Consider the following 24,429-nt stretch of genomic DNA (forward strand, 5'->3'; position numbering starts at 1 on the left):
GAGTAAGTGTTCTCTGTTGTATAGACTGTCCTGTCCTCTGCAAATAGAGAGGGTTAAGCTTCTTGGTTTATAATCTTATGGCTTTAATGTCTCATTTAGTCATATTAATTCTTAATTAATAAGATTGGGACCTTCACTACAATGATGAATACAAATGTCCTTAGAAGAGCAGGCAAAAATGTCACCATTTAGTAGGATGTTAGCTGTTTTGGGGTTTTTCCCCCTTTATGAAATTGAGAAGGTGCCCATTCATTCCTAGTTTTTGACACGAGAAGGTGCTCAGTGTTTCCAATGTTATATTTCTACCTATTGAGATAAAATATGATTATCCCCCTCTATTCTGTTACCATGGTGAATTATAATGATTGATTTTTAAATTTAAAAAAAATCTTCCTTGTCTGGGATAAACCCAAATAGTCATCATATAATAACCTTTTTATACACTGCTAGATTCTATTACATTTTGTTAGGAATTTTGTATCTCTGTTTATAAGAAATATTGGTGTATAGTTTGATTTTCTTGCAATTATCTCGTAAGATTTTAGTGGTAGAAATATGCTGTCCTCATAAAGTAAACTAGGAATGACTTCTTCATTTTCTAAAAGGTTTTAATATAAGGCTGGTATTTCTTCTTCTTTAAATGTGTGAATTTAATAATCTTTCTGAGCCACAGTTTTTCTTAATGGGAGAGTTTTAATAACACATTATTTTAATATTAATTATTATTTTATATTTTATATATGATGTATTTTATATATGCTATTTAACCATTATATTACACTAGAGGCCCGTTGCAGGAAGATTCCTGCAATAGGGCTTCCTGTGGCGGTTTGCTTCCCTCTCTTCTCCCCCACCCCACCTGCTTCCCTCCATTCTCTGACGCCCCACCTGCTTGCTTCTCCCCAGCTTTGCTCCCTTCTGCAGCGCTTGGCTTCCTTCTATGCTGTCTGCAGTCTTTGCTCTGCACCTGGATATGCAAATTAACTGCCATCTTGGTTGGGTTAATTTGCATACTCACTCCTGATTGGCTGGTGGGCGTAGCGGAGATAAGGGCAATTTGCATGTTTCTCTTTTATTAGATAGGATACTTTAATAATACCAACCTAATCAGATGTTATCTTCTTACCTCAGTTAAAACTGTGTTTTAAGGAACTTTTAAAAACAATTAAATCTTTATTATTGAAAGTATTATATATATACCACATTTTCCCCCCAGTGACCTCTTCTAGACCACCCTCCCCTCTCCGGCCCCCTCATCCCCCCACCTCAGGCCTTCATCAGCCTATTGTCTGTGTCCACAGGTTATGCATATATGCATACAAGTTCTTTGGTTGATCTCTTCCTCTGAGATTCTGCAGTCTGTTCTATGCTTCTATATCTCTGGATCTATATTGTTCACCAATTTATTTTGTTCATTAGATTCCACACATGAGTGACACCATGTGATACTTGTCTTTCTCTGACCAGCTTATTTCGCTTAGCATAGTACTCTCCCGGTCCCTCCATGCTGTCTCAAAGGGTAAGAGACAGCATGCAGGGACCTGCTGCCTGGTATTCCATGGTGTAGACGTACCCCAGCTTTTTTATCCACTCATCTACCGATGGCACTTGGGCTGTTTCCAGAGGTTAGCTATTGTAAATTGCCCTCCTGTAAACGTAGGGGTGCACATAATCTTTCTAATAGGTGTTTCTGGTTTTTAGGATATATTCCTGGAAGTGGGATCACTGGGTCAAATGGCAGTTCCATAGTTAATTTTTTGAGGAAACTCCATATTGTTTTCCATAGTGGCTGCACCAGTCTGCATTCCCAGCAGCAGTGCACGAGGGTTCTTTTTCTCCACATCCTGGCCAGCACTTGCCATACTTTTTTTTTTTTTTTTCCATTTCTTGATTACATTTGTAGTCTTTAATATAACCTTTTTCCCTCAACATTTCTTTTTTTTATATTTATAATTAACTTTATTTATTTATTTATTTATTTATTTTTTATTAAGGTATTATATGTGTACATATCTTACCATTGCCCCCCCACCCCACTCCCATACATGCCCTCACCCCCCAATGTTTTGCATCCATTGGTTACTCTTATATGCATGCATATAAGTCCTTCAGTTGATCTCTTAATTCCCCCACATCTCCCTAACCTTACCGCTGTAATTTGACAGTCTGTTTGATGCTTTACTGGGTCTGTATCTATCTTTTTGTTCATCAGTTTATAATGTTTTTCATTATCCCCAAATGTGTGAGATCATGTGGTATTTTTCTTTCATTGACTTTGCCATACTTTTTATAATATCAATCCAGATAAATAATTTCATATGAATGTATTTTTGCAATTCTTTTTTAAAAATCCTCACCCGAGGATATATTTTTATTGATTTTAGAGAGTTGATTGCTGCCTCCTGCATTGGCCCCGCCTGGGTTTCGAACCCGCAGCCTCAGTATGTGCCCTGACCGTGATCGGACCTGAAACCTTTCAGGGTATGGGACAACGCTCCGAGCGGCTGAGCCATCCAACCAGGGCCTTTTTAATGCTTGTCTCATATTTTATTTGGAGTATTTTGTCAAGAAACCAAGAACTCTCCAGTAATTACATCATCAGTTATTTCTTTTCAAAAGTAGTAACTGTCGCCCTAGCCAGTTTCGCTCAGTGGTTGGAGCACCGTCCCAAACACCAAAACGGTGGCGGTTCAGTTCTGGTCAGGGCGCATGAGGTGGCAGGTTCAGGCCCTGATCAGGGTGCCAGCAACTAATGAGTGTTTCTCCCTCACATCGATGTTTCTCCCTCTCTTTCTCCTCTCTCTCTCTCTTCCTCTCTCTCTCTCTCTCTCTCTTCCTTTCTCTCTTGTTCTCTCTCTCCTCTCTCTCTCTCTCTCTCTTCCACCCCCATTCTTAAAACCAATTTTTAAAAATAAAGTTTAGCCGAAACCGGTTTGGCTCAGTGGATAGAGCGTCGGCCTGCGGACTGAAGGGTCCCGGGTTCGATTCCGGTCAAGGGCATGTACCTTGGTTGCGGGCACATCCCCAGTGGGGGGTGTGCAGGAGGCAGCTGATCGATGTTTCTCTCTCATCGACGTTTCTAGCTCTTTATCCCTCTCCCTTCCTCTCTGTAAAATATCAATAAAATATATTTAAAAAAAGAAAAAGAAAAATAAAGTTTAAATTTTAAAAGAAGATAGCTTCAAACAAATTGAATAATTAAAAACCTAGGACTCGCCCTGGTGGTGTGGCTCAGTGGTTGAGCATCAACCTATGATCTCTGTCAGGGCACATGCCTGGGTTGCAGTCTCAATCCCCCGTAGAGGACATGTAGGAGGCAGCTGATCAGTGATTCTCTCTCATTATTGATGTTTCTGTCTCTCTCTCACTCTCCCTTCCTCTCTAAAGTTAAAAAATTAATATTAAAAAAAGAAAACTAGCCCTACCCGGTTTGGTTCAGTGGATAGTGTTGGCCTGTGGACTGAGGGTCCTGGGTTCGATTCCGGTTAAGGGCACATACCTTGGTTGCAGGCTTCTCCCCTGCCCTGGCCCTGGTCAGGGATCATGCATGCAGGAGGCAACAAGTCGATGTGTTTCTCTCATATTGATGTTCCTCCCTGTCTTTCCCTCTCTCTTCCACACTCTCTCACTCTAAAAATCAATGAAAAAATATCATCGAATGAGAATTTTAAAAACAGAAAAAGAAAAACATACTCTCAGATAGTAAAAACAGAGGAGTGTGTCCTCTTAACAGCAGCATATCCAATACATTTGTGGGCCTAAAAGTACTCAGTGAGTTAAGTTTCTAATTTATTCAAGAAACAACTTAAATGATGTAATTTTTAAATGTAATATTATGTTTCATGTAACCCAATGTACCAGACATATGTCATTTCAACATGTAGTCAATATAAAACATTATTCATGAGGTATTTTGCATTCCTTTTACGTACCAGGTTGCCAGAATCCGGTGTATATTTCACACTGATGGCACATCTCAGTTCTCACTGGCCACATTTTCAGTGTTCAGTAGCCACATGGGGTTCATGACTTTTCTGGTGGACAGAGCAGATCTAGACCCTTCCACGGGAGGCGTGGGGCTAGTATCGCCATAGGTCCCACCCAGAGAGAGGGCATTGCCATCTATTGAACACTTACTGTGTGCCAGGCTCTGGGATTCATCTCATCAAGTCCCAACGACAAGGCTGGGGGTTAGGGCGTGTCCAACCCATCTCATCGCTGAGACAACTGAGGCTCAGCGGAGTGAAGTCACACAGTGGCTGGAACCAAGGTCCACTGCCCCAGGCCTCTGCTGCCAGAGCCCTCAGGTGGAGGCGTGGGCCACGAGGGACCAGCGAGGTGGCAGCTGGAAATGGGCCTGTCTTTATGAGCCATGGGCTCAGAAAAATTGTAGTCTGGAGAGGAGTGCTTAATAAGTTCTCACCCATCATCGGAAGTTGGTTTGAAAGTCAGTCAGCCAATAGGAAGCTACCCAGTGTTGATTGCTAGCTAGGAGGAAGCAGCCCCTTTGGTTTTCTGCACAGTATTTGTCACATGATCTCCCTTTACCACAGGTATCATCCTACCTTTCATCATCACTGTATCATAGTCCCAGACATCCTCAAATGACGGTGCATGGATTTCCTCCTTAGCTTTTGTGATGTTGTTGTCTCGTGGACTTGGTCCGGGTTAGTAGTTTGCCAGGAGCGTAATCCATTGAATAGCAATCCGTAGTCACAGAATCTTGCGACTGACATTTTCTTTATGTAGTTGGCCCTGAGATGTTACCTACAGGTTTTGCTAGTTGTCCGTCCAACATTCCACACAGTGAGGAAAACAGGCAAAGGAGAGCTTTGGGCATAAGCAACAGGAACCTTTGAAAAATCCATCCAGTTTTGGAGTTAGGCTCATCCTAATACAGTTACTGCCGATGTCTGTGTCACCAGTATGTCACGTCTGGGTGTGTGGTAGTAAAATTAAGGGGCAGCTCTTTTAAAAGGTGAGTTTCAGCAAACTGTGTGGTTTCAAGCATCCTTCTGAGGTCTTCATATACTACCTTACGAAGCAATGATTTAATGTTCTTAAACATGATAAAAGGAGAAAAAACTTAAATACTTGTTAAAGGGGTACAGTTTAGAGGGTTACTATGTCAGTTTATCCAGACATATCCCATCAAGGAAAACCTAGTGGTAGCAATACATCTTCTGAAAGGACTTCTTATACTCATGCAACTTTAAAATATCTAAGTAATCAAAAGCATGCCCTGTTCAAGTTAAAATGGAGGTGTATTTAGGGAGGTTAGATAAATTCAAACATAAGTCTGTCAGGTGAGTTGGTGAGACCAATGAATTTTGGCTCCTTTTTTGTTCAAAACGAATTTACTTGGAATTAGTCCATGTGGCTTGTAAGTCAGTAATAGCCCAGTTATTCAGGATCTAAATGTTCTGGTTGGTTTACTGAGAACTTTGATTCTTTGCCTTTGACTTTGCCATTTCACCAGAGAACTGCTCTATCAGAAGTATAGGAAAGGTAAAACTGAAGTCAGGTGAGTTAGTTTAAAAGGCAGGAAGAAGAAGTTAAAGACAAGGTTGAAAAACACACAGGCCTGCCCTAACCGGTTTGGCTCAGTGGATAGAGCGTCGGCCTGTGGACTGAAGGGTCCCGGGTTCGATTCCGGTCAAGGGCATGTACCTTGGTTGCGGGCACATCCCCAGTGGGGGGTGTGCAGGAGGCAGCTGATCAATGTCTCTCTCTCATCGATGTTTCTAACTGTCTATCCCTCTCCCTTCCTCTCTGTAAAAAAAAATCAATAAAAATATGTTTAAAAAATACAAAACAAATAAAACACCAACACACAGGCCTGTTTTGGATGACTTGAGTTCTGTTAAATCCGCGTTCTTTCCTTTGCCTCACACTTAACTTTCTTGTGTCTCCATCCCTACACATTACAAGGGTATTTTACAGCCAGAATGCCACTTTGTACAGTTTTTCCTTTCACTCTGTTGTGCATGTTTGTCTAATTCACATTTTTCTGTAGAGTTTCCTATATCCTTAATCTAAAGTAACTTAAAATAGGAATGGGATAACTTTATTCTTTACATAGCCTTGTAAATGGAACTTGTAATGTCTGGTTGTAAGGACAATGTGAATTTGTAGGTAAATGAATTGTATGGCAACCAAGCATATCTCGTGGATTTGGGAGAAATAGAGCCTGAGATTTGAAGATGAAAAAAAAGGTACAAGATACAAACAACTTTAACTGCCAGTGCCAAAGGGCTTATTTTTAACATAGGAACTCTATCACAGTCTTGAGAAAATATTAATCTTAGGTCCATTCCACTTTATTTAACCTTTAGTTCACAAGTGGTTGATTTTTTTAAATGGTTCTCAATACTGTTTTCTAAAATGACATTCTATAATTGTTATTCTATAGAAAACTGTATAGGAAGTAAGTACATTAGAATAACTTCAATGGGAATATAATTTAAAATTTTTTAAATTTTAAATAAATGTGTTTCCATTTCAGTAAAAGAAATAGGTGGCATGTATATTTTGGCAAAGGAGCTATTCTGTGGTTATTTACTTTATCAGTCTTAAGTTATTTTTTTTTCCCTTAAAGAAATTGTTGTGATAACTACATGTGAATTTACTGGTTTTGATCATGACTGAGTCTGTTGCTTGTCATGTTTTTTTTGTGAGCAGTTATGTTTTTTAAAACATCTGTTTTCCTTTTTGGTTAATATTATGAGCATGGATGCCAAAATTACTTTTGCTCTAGATTCTTCATTTTGTTTAAAATGTTTCTTACACTTATGACAAGCCAAATCCGCCTTTTAGAAGGTGCTATTGCTACCTGTGGAATAACTGGCAACAAGACAGGCTTTTTCTTTTCAATGGTTGGCTTTTACTCGAAGGCATTAAAAAAATGGCAGAATTTGTAGCCTTGGGTATGTCCAAGGTTAGGACTGGGTTGTCAAGATTTTCTTTTGTTAAAGGACATAACAGGAAAACTGCCACCATGAATTCACTGTACTATTCTAAACTTAAGATTCATTCCTTGATGCTTGGACCAGTGGAGTGAACGGGACCAGTGGAAGTGCTGAATTTGCATTAAGCTAAGAATACTTAACTCCGCACTTTAAGGTTTAAGTTTTACTCTGCCTTAGATTAATGATAGGCAGAGCAGCCCTGAACAGTATATTTTGTTTATGCAATCTTGTTGAAAAATATAGTTTATGTTTTTTTAAAAGTTTGTATCTTTCATCTGTTTTAGCTGTTTAAATATTTTTTTAAATGCAGTTTTTTCAAATTTTGTATTTCTACTAAAATTCTCCCAAAAATCAGCATTTCCAATGGTGGTAAATATTGTTACTATGTACTTATGTATTCCCCGTATCGGAACACTTGTTGCGGCCTCACAAGAAAATAGAACTTTTATGTTAAAAATAAAGTCTGTTCTTCTTGAGTTTTTTCCTGTGTACTTTTATGAATATAGCCTCAAATTTTCTTTTCAGACACCTCGAGCCTGAATTAACTTACAAATAGTATATGCTTTTTTATAAATTGATAGAAAAATACGTTTGTGTTCAGTAGCAGGATATATAACATTGTCACTTGTTACTTCCTTGCTTCTTCCTTCCTTGCTCTAGAACGTCAGGTACCTGATGTTTGTGGAAAATGCTAAGCAAACTTAACACAGGCTTTTATTGAAAGCATATTACACACAGTTATACACTTTGTAGATGATACAAATTTTAAAAAGACGTAGACGTTGCTCTCAAGCTTAAAAATTAGAAGGTGAAAAGGGGCCTCCATGACTGCAGGAACGGATAAAAAGTGAGAAGTAGATTCAGCAAAGTACACGGAAACGTGTGGTGGGAGTTCAGACGCTGCTTCCACTTGTGAATCAGCGAAGGTCCTTATAAAGAAGTGAGATCTGAAACAGGCCTGAGATTCATCAGTTTTTCAATATGTAGCCGTTGCTAGAATCACATTTTATCCAGAGTTAAAATAAGAGTTTTATAACCTCAGAACCAGGTCAGAAAGCAAGTCCTGCAAAATTACCTTTAGCTTATATTAATAACTAACCGTTAAACACACAAATAACAACACATAAACAACCAAAGTTGTACATGGAGAGCTGAACAAACATTATCGCCATGCTGCGTTTAAATATGTCTGGAACCCCAGGGCTGCTGGAACCTCATTCCAAAGGAAGAAGACTGGCAGGAGGCTCACAGTGTGACCTGGTAAGAACAGAGAGGAAAGTTACTCTGCATGAGGTGGAGGTGAGCATTGAAAGTAAAAGGAAGGGGACTGAGGAAAGAAGAACTAACAGGAGAGAGAGAGAGAAGAAAGGTGGGATGACAAGTAGGGAGTGGGTGAAAGAACAGGAAAGATGGGCACAAACAACTCACCAGCGCTTCCTAAGCCAGAATGCAAGAGCTGTCAGGAGCACCAGGGGCACCATCACTGCCAAGAGGATCAAGCCCATGGAGCTATGGTGACGTTCTGTGGGTTCGGGTGCACACAAGGTGTCATTTCAAACCCACCCCGTTTACTGCATTTCCCTGGTCTGCCTTCTTTATTAGCGTGTTCGCCTCACTAATCTTTGTTCTTGTTTCCTCTCTCCTCCCTCTTCAGAGTTGAATCTTTCATCTAATCCTCAACATCTTCCTACTTCTGCAGGTCTCTCATTTTTTTTTAATTTTTTAAAATATATTTTATTGATTTTTTACTGAGAGGAAGGGAGAGGGTTAGAGAGTTAGAAATATTGATGAGAGAGAAACATCGATCAGCTGCCTCCTGCACACTCCCCACTGTGTATGTGCCTGCAAGCAAGGTACATGCCCTTGACCGGAATTGAACCTGGAACCCTTGAGTCCACAGGCTGACGTTCTATGCACTGAGCCAAACCGGTTAGGGCAGGTCTCTCATTTTTAACTCTTCTATTTATTGAATTAATTATTTTCATTCTTTTGGGTCTGGAGGCCATAAATCCCAAGTGTTTTACTTGGCTCTCCTGCTCAGCTGTGGACCTTCTACTCCCATTCCCAGTGTGGGCCCCAGTTTTTTCTTACCCAAGTAGAGGAGGATGTCCTGGCCTCCTAGGCTGCTGTGTGTCACCCGGCAATATAGGCCAGATGTCTCAGTGGCTTCCACCTCCAGGAAAACCTGAAGGTACCATGTCCCATCAGCATTGGGCAAGATACCACTCTGTTGAGTGCCCTGCTGTACCTGTTCGCCTCGCATCCACTTTACCCAAATTGGCTTTGGATGGAAGCCAGAGACATGGCAAACCAGCATCTGACGGTGAGGACCGGGATTGGGGCCAGTGGAGAGCCAGGCCTCTGGTTTTACTGCAGAGGACAGGAAAGATATTTAGGTAAGGACTCTGACACAGACTTGAAGGTTCATGTCTTCACATCAGCTTAGATGGACACATCTATCACATGCTGGGAATTCACGCATTATCCTTCTCTCTCCTGACCCCTTATCCCAATTTAAAGGGATGGTGGGAAGGTATAATTTTAGAATAGAAAATGCTTGGAGGAAGCATATGGGACTGACCTTCTCTCTGAAGATCTGCCTTCGCTGCATCAAGAATACTCAAGAGGAAACGTGGGCAAGTGTCACTGAGAATCCTCTGTACTGTTTCCTTGCTGGCATGGTACTGATTGAATTGTCTGCTCACATCCTTAGCTCTTGTTCCACCCTTTGGAGATGGCAGCCATGAATTGTTTTGGAAGTGCAGAAGATCTGATCCTTGATAAGCAAATCGATGGAAGCCTACTATGGCTCCCCCAGGGTCCAGCTCACAGCCCAATGTTACCTGAATCTCAAAGGGATCTAGGAAAGAGGGATTGTATATTAGAGGAAAGAGGGAATAAAAAGATGAAATTAGTGGAAGCAAAATAAAAGGAAATAAAAGAAGTTCGGGGATTTTGAGATCATGGAACAAAGTCTGGTTTGATCAGAAATTCAGAAAAAGTGTAATTGGTGGTAGTTGAAGGTGAAGGAAAAAATGAATTTTTTTTTGGAAATTGAAGTAAGCAAATTGTTAAAAGAAGGTAACATAAATGGTGAGAGCAAGAGAATAAGGAAGCACTTAGTGTGAAAGAATTGAGATTATAATAACCTAGGGTGAATGAAATGCAATATGTTACAATAAATGTACAGACAGAGAATGCTAAAGAGATCGAATGTGGGGGGAAATTGGAATAAGGAGCTCATTGTGACACACACACCACTCACCAGCACATTGCACCTCCCCATTTTGGTAATTGAACTTACATTTAAACTTCCATTGACTGGCATGTCTGTGAGTTATTTGAGGCATTATAATGGAGAACCCATGGAAGAATTCTTCCAGTTCTTTTATTTCTTCCTTGCTCAAGTTGCCCTTGGACCAAGGACGCAGGAAAATAATACTGCCAGAGTTGCTGTCCCAGCCATGAGTCTGCAAGTCATCCAACCAAGCAGAGTTCTGAATTTTTACCCAGGAATGGTTGTAGAAGGATGAGCTGTGGATCATTTTGAAGGAGATCTCCTCCTGGAAGGCTGTGGCAACAGAACAGATAGACTGAGGAGAAGAAAAGGCATCGGGAAGGAGAGAGAATGAAGAAAGGTGCCAGGAAGGAAACACTCAGAATCTGGAGATAAGGGGAGCCATGGCTACCTCAGCAGCATTCAGCTGCCCAGGGCCCCATGCTTTACATACAACCTTCAGAAGGGCTCAGGGTCCCAGAGTACGGGATACTCAGGACTGTGCTGACATTCTCCTCTCCAGGTATGTTCTGAGGACGCCGCACCACACAGAAACACACACACACACACACACACACACACACACACACACACACACACACACACCCTTTTGCCCCCATCAGGGCAGTGGCCAGAGTTCTTACCATCTTCATTGTCACTAGCTGCGAGGAGAACAGCTAGCAATGGAATTTGCAGAAGCAGCATTTCACTTACAGATGATATTTCTTTCTCAGGAAAGTTTGCCTTTGGCTTCAGTTTGAAATAAAACCACTCCACACTACCTCTACTCTGACTTCCTTCTTCTACCAACAGGCCAGGGGGAAAAAAAAAGTGCTCCTTCCCTAAACTCTAGACACTGATTCAACCTCTCATTTCCCCTCCACTTTTGACTTTAAAATTCTTCCCTTGTTACCAGCCTTCATTCTGTTCATCTTTCTCTGACTCAGCCTCTATGGAATAAGTCTTATGTGGCATTGAAAAGTCAGTTTCCCTCTGGAGATATTTCCTTCTCATTCAGACAATGAAAGCATAAAACCAAATGGCTTTCCAATTCCTACCTGATGTTCTGTTGTCTCTGCTCTTTCCTGCCACTCTGTCCTTTTATTTTCAAATTTAAATATTCCCCAAATAATATCTTCTTCTATCTAAGCCACACCCCACTGCATTCCTATCTCTGACATCTCATTGGTGGCTTCATTTGATTTTCAGAATCTCCTATGGTTGCCCTGTATAGCAGTATAAACTACTACTCTATTATCCTTAGGGAAGAACCAGTAGCTGTCACAGAGACCACAGGAACCTGGAAACATAAATAAAAATCTCCTCTGACTTGCATTGCTATATACCCAAATGAATACTTACCCAAAAGTCACTCAGCATCTGCCTGGATACAAGCATCTTGCGACACTCTTGAATATCTAGTGGTCTACAAGGCAATCACTTTATTCAGGAGCTTTTATTCTACTTAAGAAGGAAGCACATAAACTAAGGACTATAAGCCTTGGTGTGCTGGGTTTTATTATAATGTACAGATTAGAGAAAACAAGCCTTCTTGAAACAAAGTCCCAAACCTTAACTGATGTTGCCCACCCAGAATCTTGGCTCCAGTGATTAGCTCAGGGTGTTAGGTCTGTATACCTCTGCTGTACTGGGTCCCCAACTCTAGCAGAATGCCTCCTGGCAAGGTGCTCCATGAGTAAGTTTGAATGATTGAATGGTTGTGTTCAGGCATCCAATAATTCTTTTCATTAGACAGATTTTTTACATAATTGTTTAAGGTATCAGAAATCATTGCTTGTATTTCTAATTGGTGAAATGAGAATCTTACACAGATTTATTTAGGATTAAAACATATGCTAATAAGCATGAAGTTTACACAGAGGGTTATGCTGTAAATCTTCCATTATAATTTTTAAAAAAACAGTGGTAATTTGTGGGAAATTAAATTAATAGAATATTTTGGAGTTCTTTATCCAAGATTTCCTTCTTATGGGCCCTGCTGGGATCTTCCAGCTTATTTTATCATACACTGGCCTTTGCTGGGCATGCTGACCCTGCTCTTTCATTCTTATCGTGTTTAAAAGGCTCTTAAAATGTTGTTTTCCTTTGTAACTTCTAGATAACTGTGCTTTGGCTATTTTGCTATTTATTTGTAAACAGGTAAACAAATTATCTAAGGCTAATTCTTAAAATATTTTGGAAAAAAATTAAGATTATCTTAACCTAAAATTAAAAAGACAAAATTCAAGGCAATAAGGGTTAATTTGGGATCAAATATTACAATTTGGGAAGCACAGATTCAAGCAGAAACCCACATAGTGTCCTGATTACAGGGTGAGAGCAAGGGAATTTTAGGAGAAAAGAATGGGATAATTGCATGAATACAAAAAACCCAAAAACTTCTATTGGTGCTAACAAGCTGATAAGCTAAATTACTCTATGGCTATTGTAGGGGTTCAGAACAGGCCACCCCAGAATGTGCCACTTTAGCATTTGTCTTATTTTGAGCCTTAGCATTTGAATTATGTTGCACCAAAGACAATTAAGACCCTGCAGGCTTATGAGAAACTTTTACTTCTTCCTTAAAGAATTTAAATGAGGGGACTTGCCCATAATAAACTGTTAGCAGAAACATTTTTAAACCAATCTACATGGCAGGGCAAACTACTAGTTACTGAACATCTCTTATTATTAACTTTTGAAGCCCCAGGCTTCCCTACCTCATCTTTACCTCAGACTTGCCTCTTATACCTCAATTTTAGAAAGTGCCGTGTGGTCAATCAGACAAGTTCAGTGACAGAAAGTAACCTCACAGGGTGGCCTGGTCATAACTTGCTAACTAGGCAGGTCCCAATGGGTAGTCATGCTCCAGGTCTAAAAGGTGTATCTTGGCCTTAAGCAAGCTCTGTCCATTGTTCTTGTGCATCTAGGTTAACACACCTGTGAAATGTTAAAAGTACTCCTTTCCAGACCCCTCTCAGGTGTGACCACCTCACAGAGCACATCATCTTGTTAACTGTCCTGCCCCCCTTTTGGTGCTCGGGACTACACTCCATGAACAGCCTCACTGGCCAGGGCAGGACGCCCATTTCCCCCTGTGCCTTCACACCTCCCTGGAAATCCCTCCTCTTGATCCACTGGTGCTTAGGCTACAGGCATGCTCATGTTCTAACAGCCGTTACGTGGTGCTTCCTCAGACACCACCAGAGCTCTGGAATTTCTCTGTCCTCTAAAGCTCTCCTCAGACCCAGACCGGAGCTCCCCTCCCACACAGTCTCACACACTCATCTGAATTCCCACTCCCCACCAGCAGTGACCTCAACTTCCCTGCGAGAGAAATCCACTGCCTCTTACAGTCATGTGCCTTTTCCTGAGCTTCTTTCTTTTCTTCCCACTTTGCTTCCCGTTTTTCTATCCTCTTTCTGGCCTCCAGCCTCTCTGTGTATCTGATGTGAGTGCTTCTTGTTCTTCAAAGCAAGTCTCTTGCCCTAAAAGGATCTTAGGACGGAGAGTCAAGATACATTCCTGGATGAGACTCCTGCTGGATGCAGTGAATTGGAAAAACACCTCAGCATTCTGGCCTCCATTTTCTTATCCATAAAATAACTGGGTTGAAAGAAGTAAATGTTTTCTAATCTTGTCAGCTTTCCCTCTAGCATTCTGTGCGTCTTACTGGGCTCCCTTTTCTCCCCATCCATGCCCTCTTTCTTCCCACTCTACATTCCTCTCCTTTTTTTAAACTTTACTTTTCAATTAGTTTATGTTAAAGATTATTTAGTATTAGTTTTAGGTGTATAACATAGTGGTAAGACAGTCATATCCTTATAAGGAGTTTCTATTTAGTAGTATTGGTTTCAGGTGTACAGCATAGTGATGAGACAACTATGTCCTTACAAAGTGTTCCCCCAGTATTTTCAGTGCCCACCTGGCACCTTATATAGTTACCACAGTATTACTAACTATATTCCCTGTGTTGTGCTTTACATCCCTGCGACTATTTTGTAACTATTAATTTTGCTTCTTTTCTTAAAAAATATTTTTATTGATTTCAGAGAGATAGTGAGAGGGAGAGAGAAATATAGAAACATCCATGATTAGAGAGAATCATTGGTCAGCTGCCTCCTGCATGTCCCTAACAGGGGGAGCAAGCCCACGACCAGGTATGTGTTCTAGCTGGAATCAAACCATGACCTCCTGGTTCACAGGTCGTTGCTCAATCACTGAGCCTGGCCAGCCAGGCTCAATTTTACTTCTTAATCTCTCTACTTTTTTCACCCACTCATCCAGTCCTCCTCCCCTCTGACAACTGTCAGTCTGTTCCCCGTATCTATGTGTTTGTTTCAATTTTGTTCTTTAGATTCCATGGATAAGTGAAGTCATGTGGTATTTATTTTTCTCTGATTGGCTTATTTCACTTAGCATAATACCTTCTAGACCCACCCCTGCTGTCACAAATGGTAAGATTTTCGGTTTTTTTATGGCTGAGTAATATTCCACTGTATATCTATATTACCACTTTGTTATCCACTCCTCTATTAATGGGCACTGGACCTGTTTCCATATCTTGGTCCTTCCTTGTTTCTCCTTCTGCATGTCTTAGCAGTCATTCTCCATTTAGCCTCCAGCACAGTCCCAGCCTCCTCTCCATTTTCTCATAGTCCCTGTTCATTCAATATCATCTCTATCATTTCAGTCTTTCCTTCCTCACTCACGATCAGTGCTTAAGCATTGTTTTATTGCGTGACCCTTAAATTCCTGTGTGTACTATGTAAATCACAGTCATGGAATTTATTTCTGGAATGATGGCACTAAACAACTTGAGAAGACTGTGATAATTCTCATGGGAGGGAAAGTACAGGGATGGAATGAGTCTCTAATGTTTTCTCTTTCCAGCCAGTGTGGCTCCGTGGTTGAGCACCGACCCATGAACCAAGAGGTCCCAGGTTCAATTCCTGGTCAGGGCACATGCCCAGGTTGCAGCTTCAGTCCCCATTAGGAGGACATGCAGGAGGCATTTGATCAATGTCTCTCTCATTGATGTCTCTATCTTGCTTTCCCTCTCCCTTCCTCTCTCCTTAAAAAAATTCAATGAGAGCATATTTTTAAAAAGTCAGTTTTATCTACTGTATATTTGCACTACTTATGTGGCTTTGCTCAATATGAGCACCAGAATATTGGCTGCAATGATTATGTCAGACCTTGGCGGTGAGACCCGTATATCCATGAAAATATTTCAACTGGTTTTTAATTTATAAAGATACCTAAAGTATTAAAACTAAACCTATACAACAAGCAACAATACACAACACCTATGTGCTAGATATAACCTAACTCCTCAATTAAAAGCTGATGAGAATTCTTGGTCCATGAACATTTATTGGTTATACTGCTTAATAGTGCTCACCTGTCCTAGCAATCACTAGATAGTGATAAAATTCACATACCTGCCAGTGCCTCTTATGGTAGATTGCATTTAATATTTTCTTTCTTTTTCTAATTCATTTGTCAAGGCTCTTATTATCAGATAGAAAGTAGGTGAAGAAACTCTTTGTTATATGTTTTTAAGACGATTTTGATATTTCCCTAATATGTTCTGAAAATGCTGCCTAAATATTTAGTTATTATCCTGCAATGCCCGTTACACACTTGTTCCTACTTTGCTTAATGACTAATCATCTAGAAGAAAACTTTGCCAACACCAGAGGTGTTGGTTTGCTAGGGTTGCCATAGCTACTCACAGACTGAATGACTCAAACACCAAAAATGTATTTCTAGTTTCAGAGGACAGAGTGTAAGATCAGGGTGTCAGCAGGTTAGTTTCTCCTGAGGCCTCTCACTTTGGCTTTTGGACGGGCCATCTTCTTGCTGTGTGCTCACATCACCGTTGCGCTGTGCACACCCATGCCTGGTCCTGGTGTCCGTGTGTCCAATTTTTTTCTTAGAAGGATAGTATTCAGAATGGATTAGGGCTCATCATAAAGGCCCGGTGTTAATTGAATGATCTCCATAAAGGCCTTTTGTCAAAATACAGTCACATCCTGAGATACTAGGGATTAGGACTTCAGCATATGAATTTTAGGAAGAACAAATTCAGCCCATACACTGGATGTTTTTACTTTTCAAAATCTTCTTTACTTTTCTTCTTTACTTTTCAAAATCCTCTTGACTTGCAAATGTGTTTTCTTTTTAACAGAGGTGTCTCACAGGTATTTAGACTTCAGAGACAGTAAGTAACCCTTAGCTTCCAAAAAGCCTGTACTTCTGTATTGTTTTCTTACAATATTTCCTCTTCTTTTACAAGATACACTTGAAGAAAAATAACAACAACATAGTAGGAAGAGTAGTGGTTATCCACATTTATTAAATCTAAAGTAATTAACATTACTCTTACATTACATTGGCACAAGGATAGACTCACAGAAGATTGGAACAAAATAAGGAGTTCAGCAACAGGGCAGTATACATATAGGCACTTAAATGACAACATAATTGATACCGCATATCATTGTTATTGGTGAATTGACTAACATGGAAAAAATTAAAGATAAAGTGCTTTTCAAAGTGTTATCCTCAGACCACCAGAATCAGCATCATCTGAAAGTTGTAAAAAAATGCAAATTCTTAGGCCTCTTTCCTGACTGGAAGAGCTAGGCATTCTGGAGGTATGTAAAAAATCATTTCTTTTTAAAGAAAAACAAAAAAACAAAACAGCTCCATGATGATGCTGATTTCCACTCAAGTCTGAGCACCACAGTTTAAGGAGAATATCTCATGACCTTGGAGAAGGAGTAAATAATTTACAGGAGTAAATAAAAATCATCATAAAAAACAATATTAATCATTGTATCCCATTAAAAATTCTTTCCATCACAATACACATTTAAGAGAGTAAAATGTAAACCAGAGACTGGTAGAAAATATTCACAATACATATATTCAGCAAAGGACTAGTACACAGACATTATATAGAAATTCAAATCAATAAGAAAAAGACCGACATTCTCCCTCACCCCCCCACCCCACACACAAACATGTAAATAGCTAAAACTTTAAACCGGTACTTCACAAAAGAGTGTATCTAAATGGCTAATGGCATACGTTAAGTACCATATGTCAACAGGAAAATACAAACCATACACAACAATTAGATAACCAGAAATACCCACGAATGGCTAAAATTAAAGGGGTTAATAATCTATAAAAATAAAAGTATAATATGCTAATTAGACTGGACGTCTTTCTGGATGAAGCCCAGACATCAAGGGAAGCCAGTGCTGGCAGCCGGGGGAAGGAAGGCCTACTCTTGCACGAATTTCGTGCATCGGGCCTCTAGTATCAAATGTGAGTGAGTTTGTGGAGAAGATGAAAGAGAGACTGGTAGAAGCACTGTGAAAACCTGTTTCTATTAAATGTAAGAAGATGTACCTCCTGGGACCCAGCAATTCCATTCTATGTATATTCCTATGAAATGAATGTTTTGTTATCAGTGTACACACACAAAAATGTTCAGTGATCCGCACTCCACAAAGTCCAGGACTGTCACTGAGGCGTTAATCCCCCACATCTGCCATTTTGAGCACCCACACCTGACGATCCCTTCTCACAGGTGTCCCAACCACGTCATGTAAAAGCCTTAGGACACAATGCACAAGACTCCAGTGCCGCTCAAGTTCGGGGCTGTTGCCTTGCAGTCATGGGGGGAAATGGACTGAGAAAATGTGAGGCAGGACAGAAGAGGTGACTAGTACAAGCATCTTTTTAAAAATTTACCTTTATTACAAGCAGGTCTTTATGAATAAACATATAAAATTTATACACAAAACCTATTATTTTTCATAGGAAATCTTCCATAGGCCGGTCTGTTCAGTAACTAACTCCCAGTTATTAAAATACAGACGCCTATTCAAATACAGACCTTCACAAGCATCAAGTTATAGCTCTTTAATGCTATCTAAAGAGAAATGCCTGTGAAACTCTATGTTGTTCACCTTCACTCTACTCGAAATTAGAAACGAGTGCCTGCCTGGCTGGTGTGGCTCAGTAGTTGAGCATTGACCTATGAACCAGGAGGTCACAGTTCGATTGCAGTCAGGGCACATGCCCAGGTTGCAGGCTGGATCCCCAGTGTGGGGTTTGCAGGAGGAAGCTGATCAATAATTCTCTCTCATCAATGTTTCTATCTCTTTCTCCCTCTCTCTCTGAAATCAATAAAAATATATTTATTTTATTTTGTTTTTTTATTTTATTTTATTTTTATTTATTTATTTTTTTTACAAGAATTTTTAGGTAATTTTATTTTTTTTTCCTTTTCTTTTTTTCTTTTTTTTTCTTTTTTTTTTTTAAAATAAATCTTTATTCAGATTATTACAATTATTTCTCCTTTTCCCCCCCATAGCTCCCCTTCACCCATTTCCCACCCCACCTTCTGCCCTTACCTCCCCCCCACTGTCCTCATCCATAGGTGTATGATTTTTGTCCAGTCTCTTCATGAACCCCCCATACCCCTTTCCCCCTGAGAATTATCAGTCCACTCCCTTTCTATGCCCCTGATTCTATTATATTCACCAGATTATTCTGTCCCTCAGGTTTTTAATTCACTTGATTTTTAGGTTCACTTGTTGATAGATATGTATTTGTTGTTCATAATTTTTATCTTTACTTTTTTCTTCTTCCTCTTCTTTAAGAATACCTTTCAGCATTTCATATAATACTGGTTTGGTGGTGATAACTCCTTCAGCTTTTTCTTATCTGTGAAGCTCTTTATCTGACCTTCAATTCTGAATGATAGCTTTGCTGGGTAGATTAATCTTGGTTGTAGGTTCTTGCTATTCATCACATTGAAAATTTCTTGCCACTCCCGTCTGGCCTGCATAGTTTCTGTTGAGAAGTCAGCTGACAGTCGTATGGGTGCTCCCTTGTAGGTAACTAACTGTTTTTCTCTTGCTGCGTTTAATATTCTCTCTTTGTCTTTTGCTCTTGGCATTTTAATTATGATGTGTCTTGGTGTGGTCCTCTTTGGATTCCTTTTGTTTGGGGTTCTGTGTGCTTCCTGGACTTGTAAGTCTATTTCTTTCACCAGGTGGGGGAAGTTTTCGGTCATTATTTCTTCAAATAGGTTTTCAGTATCTTGCTCTCTCTCTTCTTCTGGCACCCCCATAATTCTGATGTTGGTACGCTTGAAGTTGTCCCAGAGTCTTCATACATTATCTTCAACTTTTTGGATTTTTTTTTTTGCTTTTTGCTTTTTCGGTTGAGTGTTTTTGCTTCTTTGTAATTCAATTCTTTGACTTGATTTTTGTGTTCCTCTTGTCTGTTTTTGGGTCTCTGTATAATATTTTTTATTTCAGTCAGTGTATGTTTAATTTCTAGTTGGTCCTTTTTCATATCTTCGAGGGTCTCGTTATATTTATCGGCCTTTTCTAGGATATTCTTAAAAAGCCTTATAACCGTGGTTTTGAATTCTATATCCAGTCGTTTGTTTTCCTCCATTTCTTTCGTTTGTGATCTGATTCTTTGAGGCCGCATTTTCACTGCTTCCCTGAGTTGGTAAGGTAGATTTGTGTGCTAGGTTTCCAATATGGCCCAGTGGGTCTGCCTCCCCAGTTAACCTGAGGTGGACACTCTTGGTGCACGCCTTTGTGGACTGTGTGTACAGCCTTGTTGTAATTAAGTCTTGATTGTTGTTGGTATCACTGGGAAGAATTGACCTCCAGGCCAGTTGGCTGTAAGGATCACCTGTGTCTATGCTGGGAGAAGTTCGGTGCTGGAGATAGCCTTATAGGATTAGACTTGCCAAATTGCAATAGCCTCTGTGCTCAGCTTGGATGGGGTGGAGTCTCAGTCTTGGCTTCCCGTCAGCCTTGCACTTGCGTACTTCAGACCTCTGCCTTCCCGGCTCCCGAGTCTCCGCCCGAGAGTGCAGACTCCCCCCACAAGAGCGTGGGTCCCCAGGGGCTCGCCTGGAACTGGGGTTCACTGCAGTCAGAACTGGGGCTCAGTGCATTCAGGAGCCTCTGACTCCCTTCCACTAGGGAAAGCCAGTGGCAACCTCTGCAGCCTTTGTGCGCACTGGCGTGTGTGCGCTTTCAGTCCTCCGCCTTCCCCGGCTCCCGAGTCTCCTCCCGAGAGTCCAGACTCCCCCCGTAAGAGCGTGGGTCCCCAGGGGCTCGCCCGGAACTGGGGTTCAGTGCAGTCAGAACTGGGGTTCAGTGCGGTCGGGGGCTTCTTTCCCCCTTCCGCCAGAGAAAGTCAGCCAGGCTCTCAGCCGCCCTTCCTCTCTGCACGCACAAAGACCCTTTGCCGTACCTCCAATTCTATGTGAGCTTTTCTATTTCCTTCTAGTTGTAGAATTTTCACTCAGCCAGCTTTCCTGTGGTTCTGGATGGTGTCCGTTCTGTCTTTTAGTTGTAGTTTTGAAATTGTTGTGCAAGGCAGCAGTTTAGGTGTTTACCTATGCCGCCATCTTGGTTTCTCCAATAAAAATATATTTAAAAAAAATAAGGCCAGTGAGTTAAAAAAACACACACAAAAATAGCCCTTTGCCTGATGTGCCGCTGTTCACCGGCAGTAACAGCTGTTCATCTGTTGGGACCGTTACCCTAACCCACCACTTTGAGAAGATAGCACACTCAGTCTGGTACCTTGCAAGTAAACTATTGATGTGGGAAGCTTGACCCTGGTGTACTTACCCCTTGTATGTTCCCCATAGTTACAGACAGCCTCACATGAAATCTCTATATTGTACTGTAATCTGAAAGTCTTAATTTCTCCAGTTTTTGTTAGTTACTCTCCTTAGTCTCTAAATTAAAGTATGTATAAGAAATTATACCAAATAAATTCCTGTAAACCCATTTAATTTCATTATTCTAAAACCACAGTTACATAATTTCTACCGATCCAACTTGCATTATATTTTATTAAAAGTATCTTCAGACACATCAATTCTTATTCAGATAAAAATTATACACGGTAAAAACTGATTGGCAAGTCAAATCTTGAATTTTACCTGTAAGAGGTTCGCTTTTCGAACTTACCTTTTGTAGCCATTATTTCTACAAAAATTCAGTTTCCCCTGAGTGACTTGTATAGATCTAAATAGTACTATATGCAGTTGTAGCCACTAAGTATTTTACTTTGTTTGGTCTTGCTGCTATTTATATTTATTTTAAGATGTAGATAAAGCAAAAATAGTCCTTTGTTTTGGATTAGTTTGTTACATTGCTCATTAGGTTCTCCAACAAACTTTGCAAACTGTGCACTAACTATGCAGGCTCTGAACTGATGAAAGAGCATATAGAACAGGAGTAAGTGTTCTCTGTTGTATAGACTGTCCTGTCCTCTACAAATAGAGAGGGTTAAGCTTCTTGGTTTATAATCTTATGGCTTTTATGTCTCATTTTGTCATATTAATTCTTAATTAATAAGATTGGGACCTTCTCTACAATGATGAATACAAATGTCCTTAGAAGAGCAGGCAAAAATGTCACCATTTATTAGAATGTTAGCTGTTTTGGGCTTTTTCCCCCTTTATGAAATTGAGAAGGTGCCTTTTCATTCCTAGTTTACTGGAAGTTTTTGACGTGAGAAGGTGCTCTGTGTTTCAAATGTTTTATTTCTACCTATTGAGATAAAATATGATTATCCCCCTCTATTCTGTTACCATGGGGAATTATAATGATTGATTTTTAAATTTTAAAAAATCTTCCTTGTCTGGGATAAACCCAAATAGTCACCATATGATAACCTTTTTATATACTGCTAGATTCTATTACATTTTGTTAGGAATTTTGTATTGATATTTATAAGAAATATTGGTGTATAGTTTGATTTTCTTGCAATTATCCTGTAAGTTTTTAATGGTAGAAATATGCTGACTTCATAAAGTAAATTAGGAATGCCTTCTTCGTTTTCTAAAAGGTTTTAATGTAAGGCTGTTGTTTCTTCTCCTTTCAATGTGTGAATTCAACAATCTTTCTGAGCCACAGGTTTTCTTTGTGAGAGAGTTTTAATAACACATTATTTTAATATTTATTTTTATTTATGTTTGTCCACTATATTTTACATATGATATTTAACAATTATATCACATATTTTATTAATACCAACCTAATCAGATGTTATCTTCTTACCTCAGTTAAAACTGTGTTTTAAGGAACTTTTTAAAAACAATTAAATCTTTATTATTGAAAGTATTACATATATCCCACATTTTCCCCAGTAACCCCTTCTAGAAAGCCCTCCCCTCTCCCGCCCCCTCATCCCCCCACCTCAGGCCTTCATCAGCCTCTTGTCTGTGTCCACAGGTTATGCATATATGCATACAAGTTCTTTGGTTGATCTCTTCCTCTGAGATTCTGCAGTCTGTTCTATGCTTCTATATCTCTGGATCTATATTGTTCACCAATTTATTTGTTCATTAGATTCTACACATGAGTGAGACCATGTGATACTTGTCTTTCTCTGACCGGCTTATTTCGCTTAGCATAATACTCTCCCGGTCCCTCCATGCGGTCTTAAAGAGTAAGAGACAGCATGCAGGGACCTACTGCCTGGTATTCCATGGTGTAAATGTACCCCAGCTTTTTTATCCACTCAGCTACCGATGGCACTTGGGCTGTTTCCAGAGGTTAGCTATTGTAAATTGCCCTCCTGTGAACGTAGGGGTGTATATATTCTTTCTGATTGGTGTTTCTGGTTTTTAGGATATATTCCTAGAAGTGGGATCACTGGGTCAAATGGCAGTTCCATATTTAATTTTTTGAGGAAACTCCATATTGTTTTCCGTAGTGGCTGCACCCGTCTGCATTCCCAGCAGCAGTGCACTAGGGTTCCTTTTCTCCGATCCTGGCCAGCACTTGCCATACTTTTTATAATATCAATCCAGATAAATAATTTTATATGAATGTATTTTTGCAATTCTTTTTTTAAAATCCTCACCCGAGGATATATTTTTATTGATTTTAGAGAGTTGATTGCTGCCTCCTGCATTGGCCCCGCCTGGGTTTCGAACCCACAGCCTCGGTATGTGCCCTGACCGTGATCGGACCTGAAACCTTTCAGGGTATGGGACAACGCTCCAAGCAGCTGAGCCATCCGACCAGGGCCTTTGCAATGCTTGTCTCATATTTTATTTGGAGTATTTTTCAAGAAACCAAGAACTCTCCAGTAATTACATCATCAGTTATTTCTTTTCAAAAGTAGTAACTGTCGCCCTAGCCAGTTTTGCTCAGTGGTTGGAGCACCGTCCCAAACACCAAAACGGTGGCGGTTCAGTTCTGGTCAGGGCGCATGAGGTTGCGGGTTCAGGCCCTGATCAGGGTGCCAGCAACTAATGAGTGTTTCTCCCTCACATCGATGTTTCTCCCTCTCTCTCTCCTTCCTCTCTCTCTCTCTCTCTCTTCCTTTCTCTCTTGTTCTCTCTCTTCTCTCTCTCTCTCTCTCTCTCTCTCTCTCTCTCTCTCTCTCTCCATTCTTAAAATCAATTTTTAAAAATAAGATTTAAATTTTAAAAGAAGATAGCTTCAAACAAATTGAATAATTAAAAACCTAGGACTCACCCTGGTGGTGTGGCTCAGTGGTTGAGCATCAACCTATGATCTCTGTCAGGGCACATGCCTGGGTTGCAGGCTCAATCCCCTGTAGAGGGCATGTAGGAGGCAGCTGATCAGTGATTCTCTCTCATTATTGATGTTTCTGTCTCTCTCTCCCTCTTCCTTCCTCTCTAAAGTTAAAAAATTAATATTAAAAAAAGAAAACTAGCCCTACCCGGTTTGGTTCAGTGGATAGAGCATTGGCCTGTGGACTGAAGGGTCCTGGGTTCGATTCCGGTTAAGGGCACATACCTTGGTTGCAGGCTCCTCCCCTGCCCTGGCCCTGGTCAGGGCTCATGCATGCAGGAGGCAACCAGTTGATGTGTTTCTCTCATATTGATGTTCCTCCCTGTCTTTCCCTCTCTCTTTCACACTCTCTCTCTCTAAATCAATGGAAAAATATCCTCGAATGAGAATTAAAAAACAGAAAAAGAAAAACATACTCTCAGATAGTAAAAATAGAGGAGTGTGTCCTCTTAACAGCAGCATATCCAAAGACATTTGTGAACTGAAAAGTACTCAATGAGTTAAGTTTCTATTGTATTCAAGAAACAACTTAAATGATGTAATTTTTAAATGTAATAATATGTTTCAT

The 24,429-nt window shown here is 40.2% G+C and overlaps 2 protein-coding genes across 2 annotated transcripts in view; both read right to left on the reverse strand.

Annotated features, from left to right (window-relative positions):
* LOC308249586 (T-cell surface glycoprotein CD1a-like) overlaps positions 1 to 8,140 on the reverse strand; it is a gene marked incomplete at both ends in the record, with an annotated part of 28,366 nt that extends 20,226 nt beyond the window's left edge. Inside the window, one exon of the mRNA XM_080671138.1 lies at positions 8,068 to 8,140. Coding sequence (XP_080527264.1) covers positions 8,068 to 8,140 — 73 coding nt within the window. The remainder of the gene's footprint in view (positions 1 to 8,067) is intronic.
* A 252-nt stretch (positions 8,141 to 8,392) lies between these two features.
* On the reverse strand, positions 8,393 to 11,643 carry LOC308249587 (T-cell surface glycoprotein CD1a-like; the record flags this gene model as incomplete). Its single annotated transcript, XM_080671139.1, has 5 exons — positions 8,393 to 8,490; positions 9,060 to 9,338; positions 9,550 to 9,828; positions 10,273 to 10,561; positions 11,608 to 11,643. The coding sequence occupies 5 exons, from the start codon at positions 11,641 to 11,643 to the stop codon at positions 8,393 to 8,395; spliced, it is 981 nt and encodes a 326-aa protein (XP_080527265.1).
* Positions 11,644 to 24,429: the final 12,786 nt, after the last annotated feature.

The sequence above is a fragment of the Plecotus auritus genome (genome assembly GCF_963455305.1).
Source record: "Plecotus auritus genome assembly, chromosome: 5".
NCBI lineage: Eukaryota > Metazoa > Chordata > Mammalia > Chiroptera > Vespertilionidae > Plecotus > Plecotus auritus.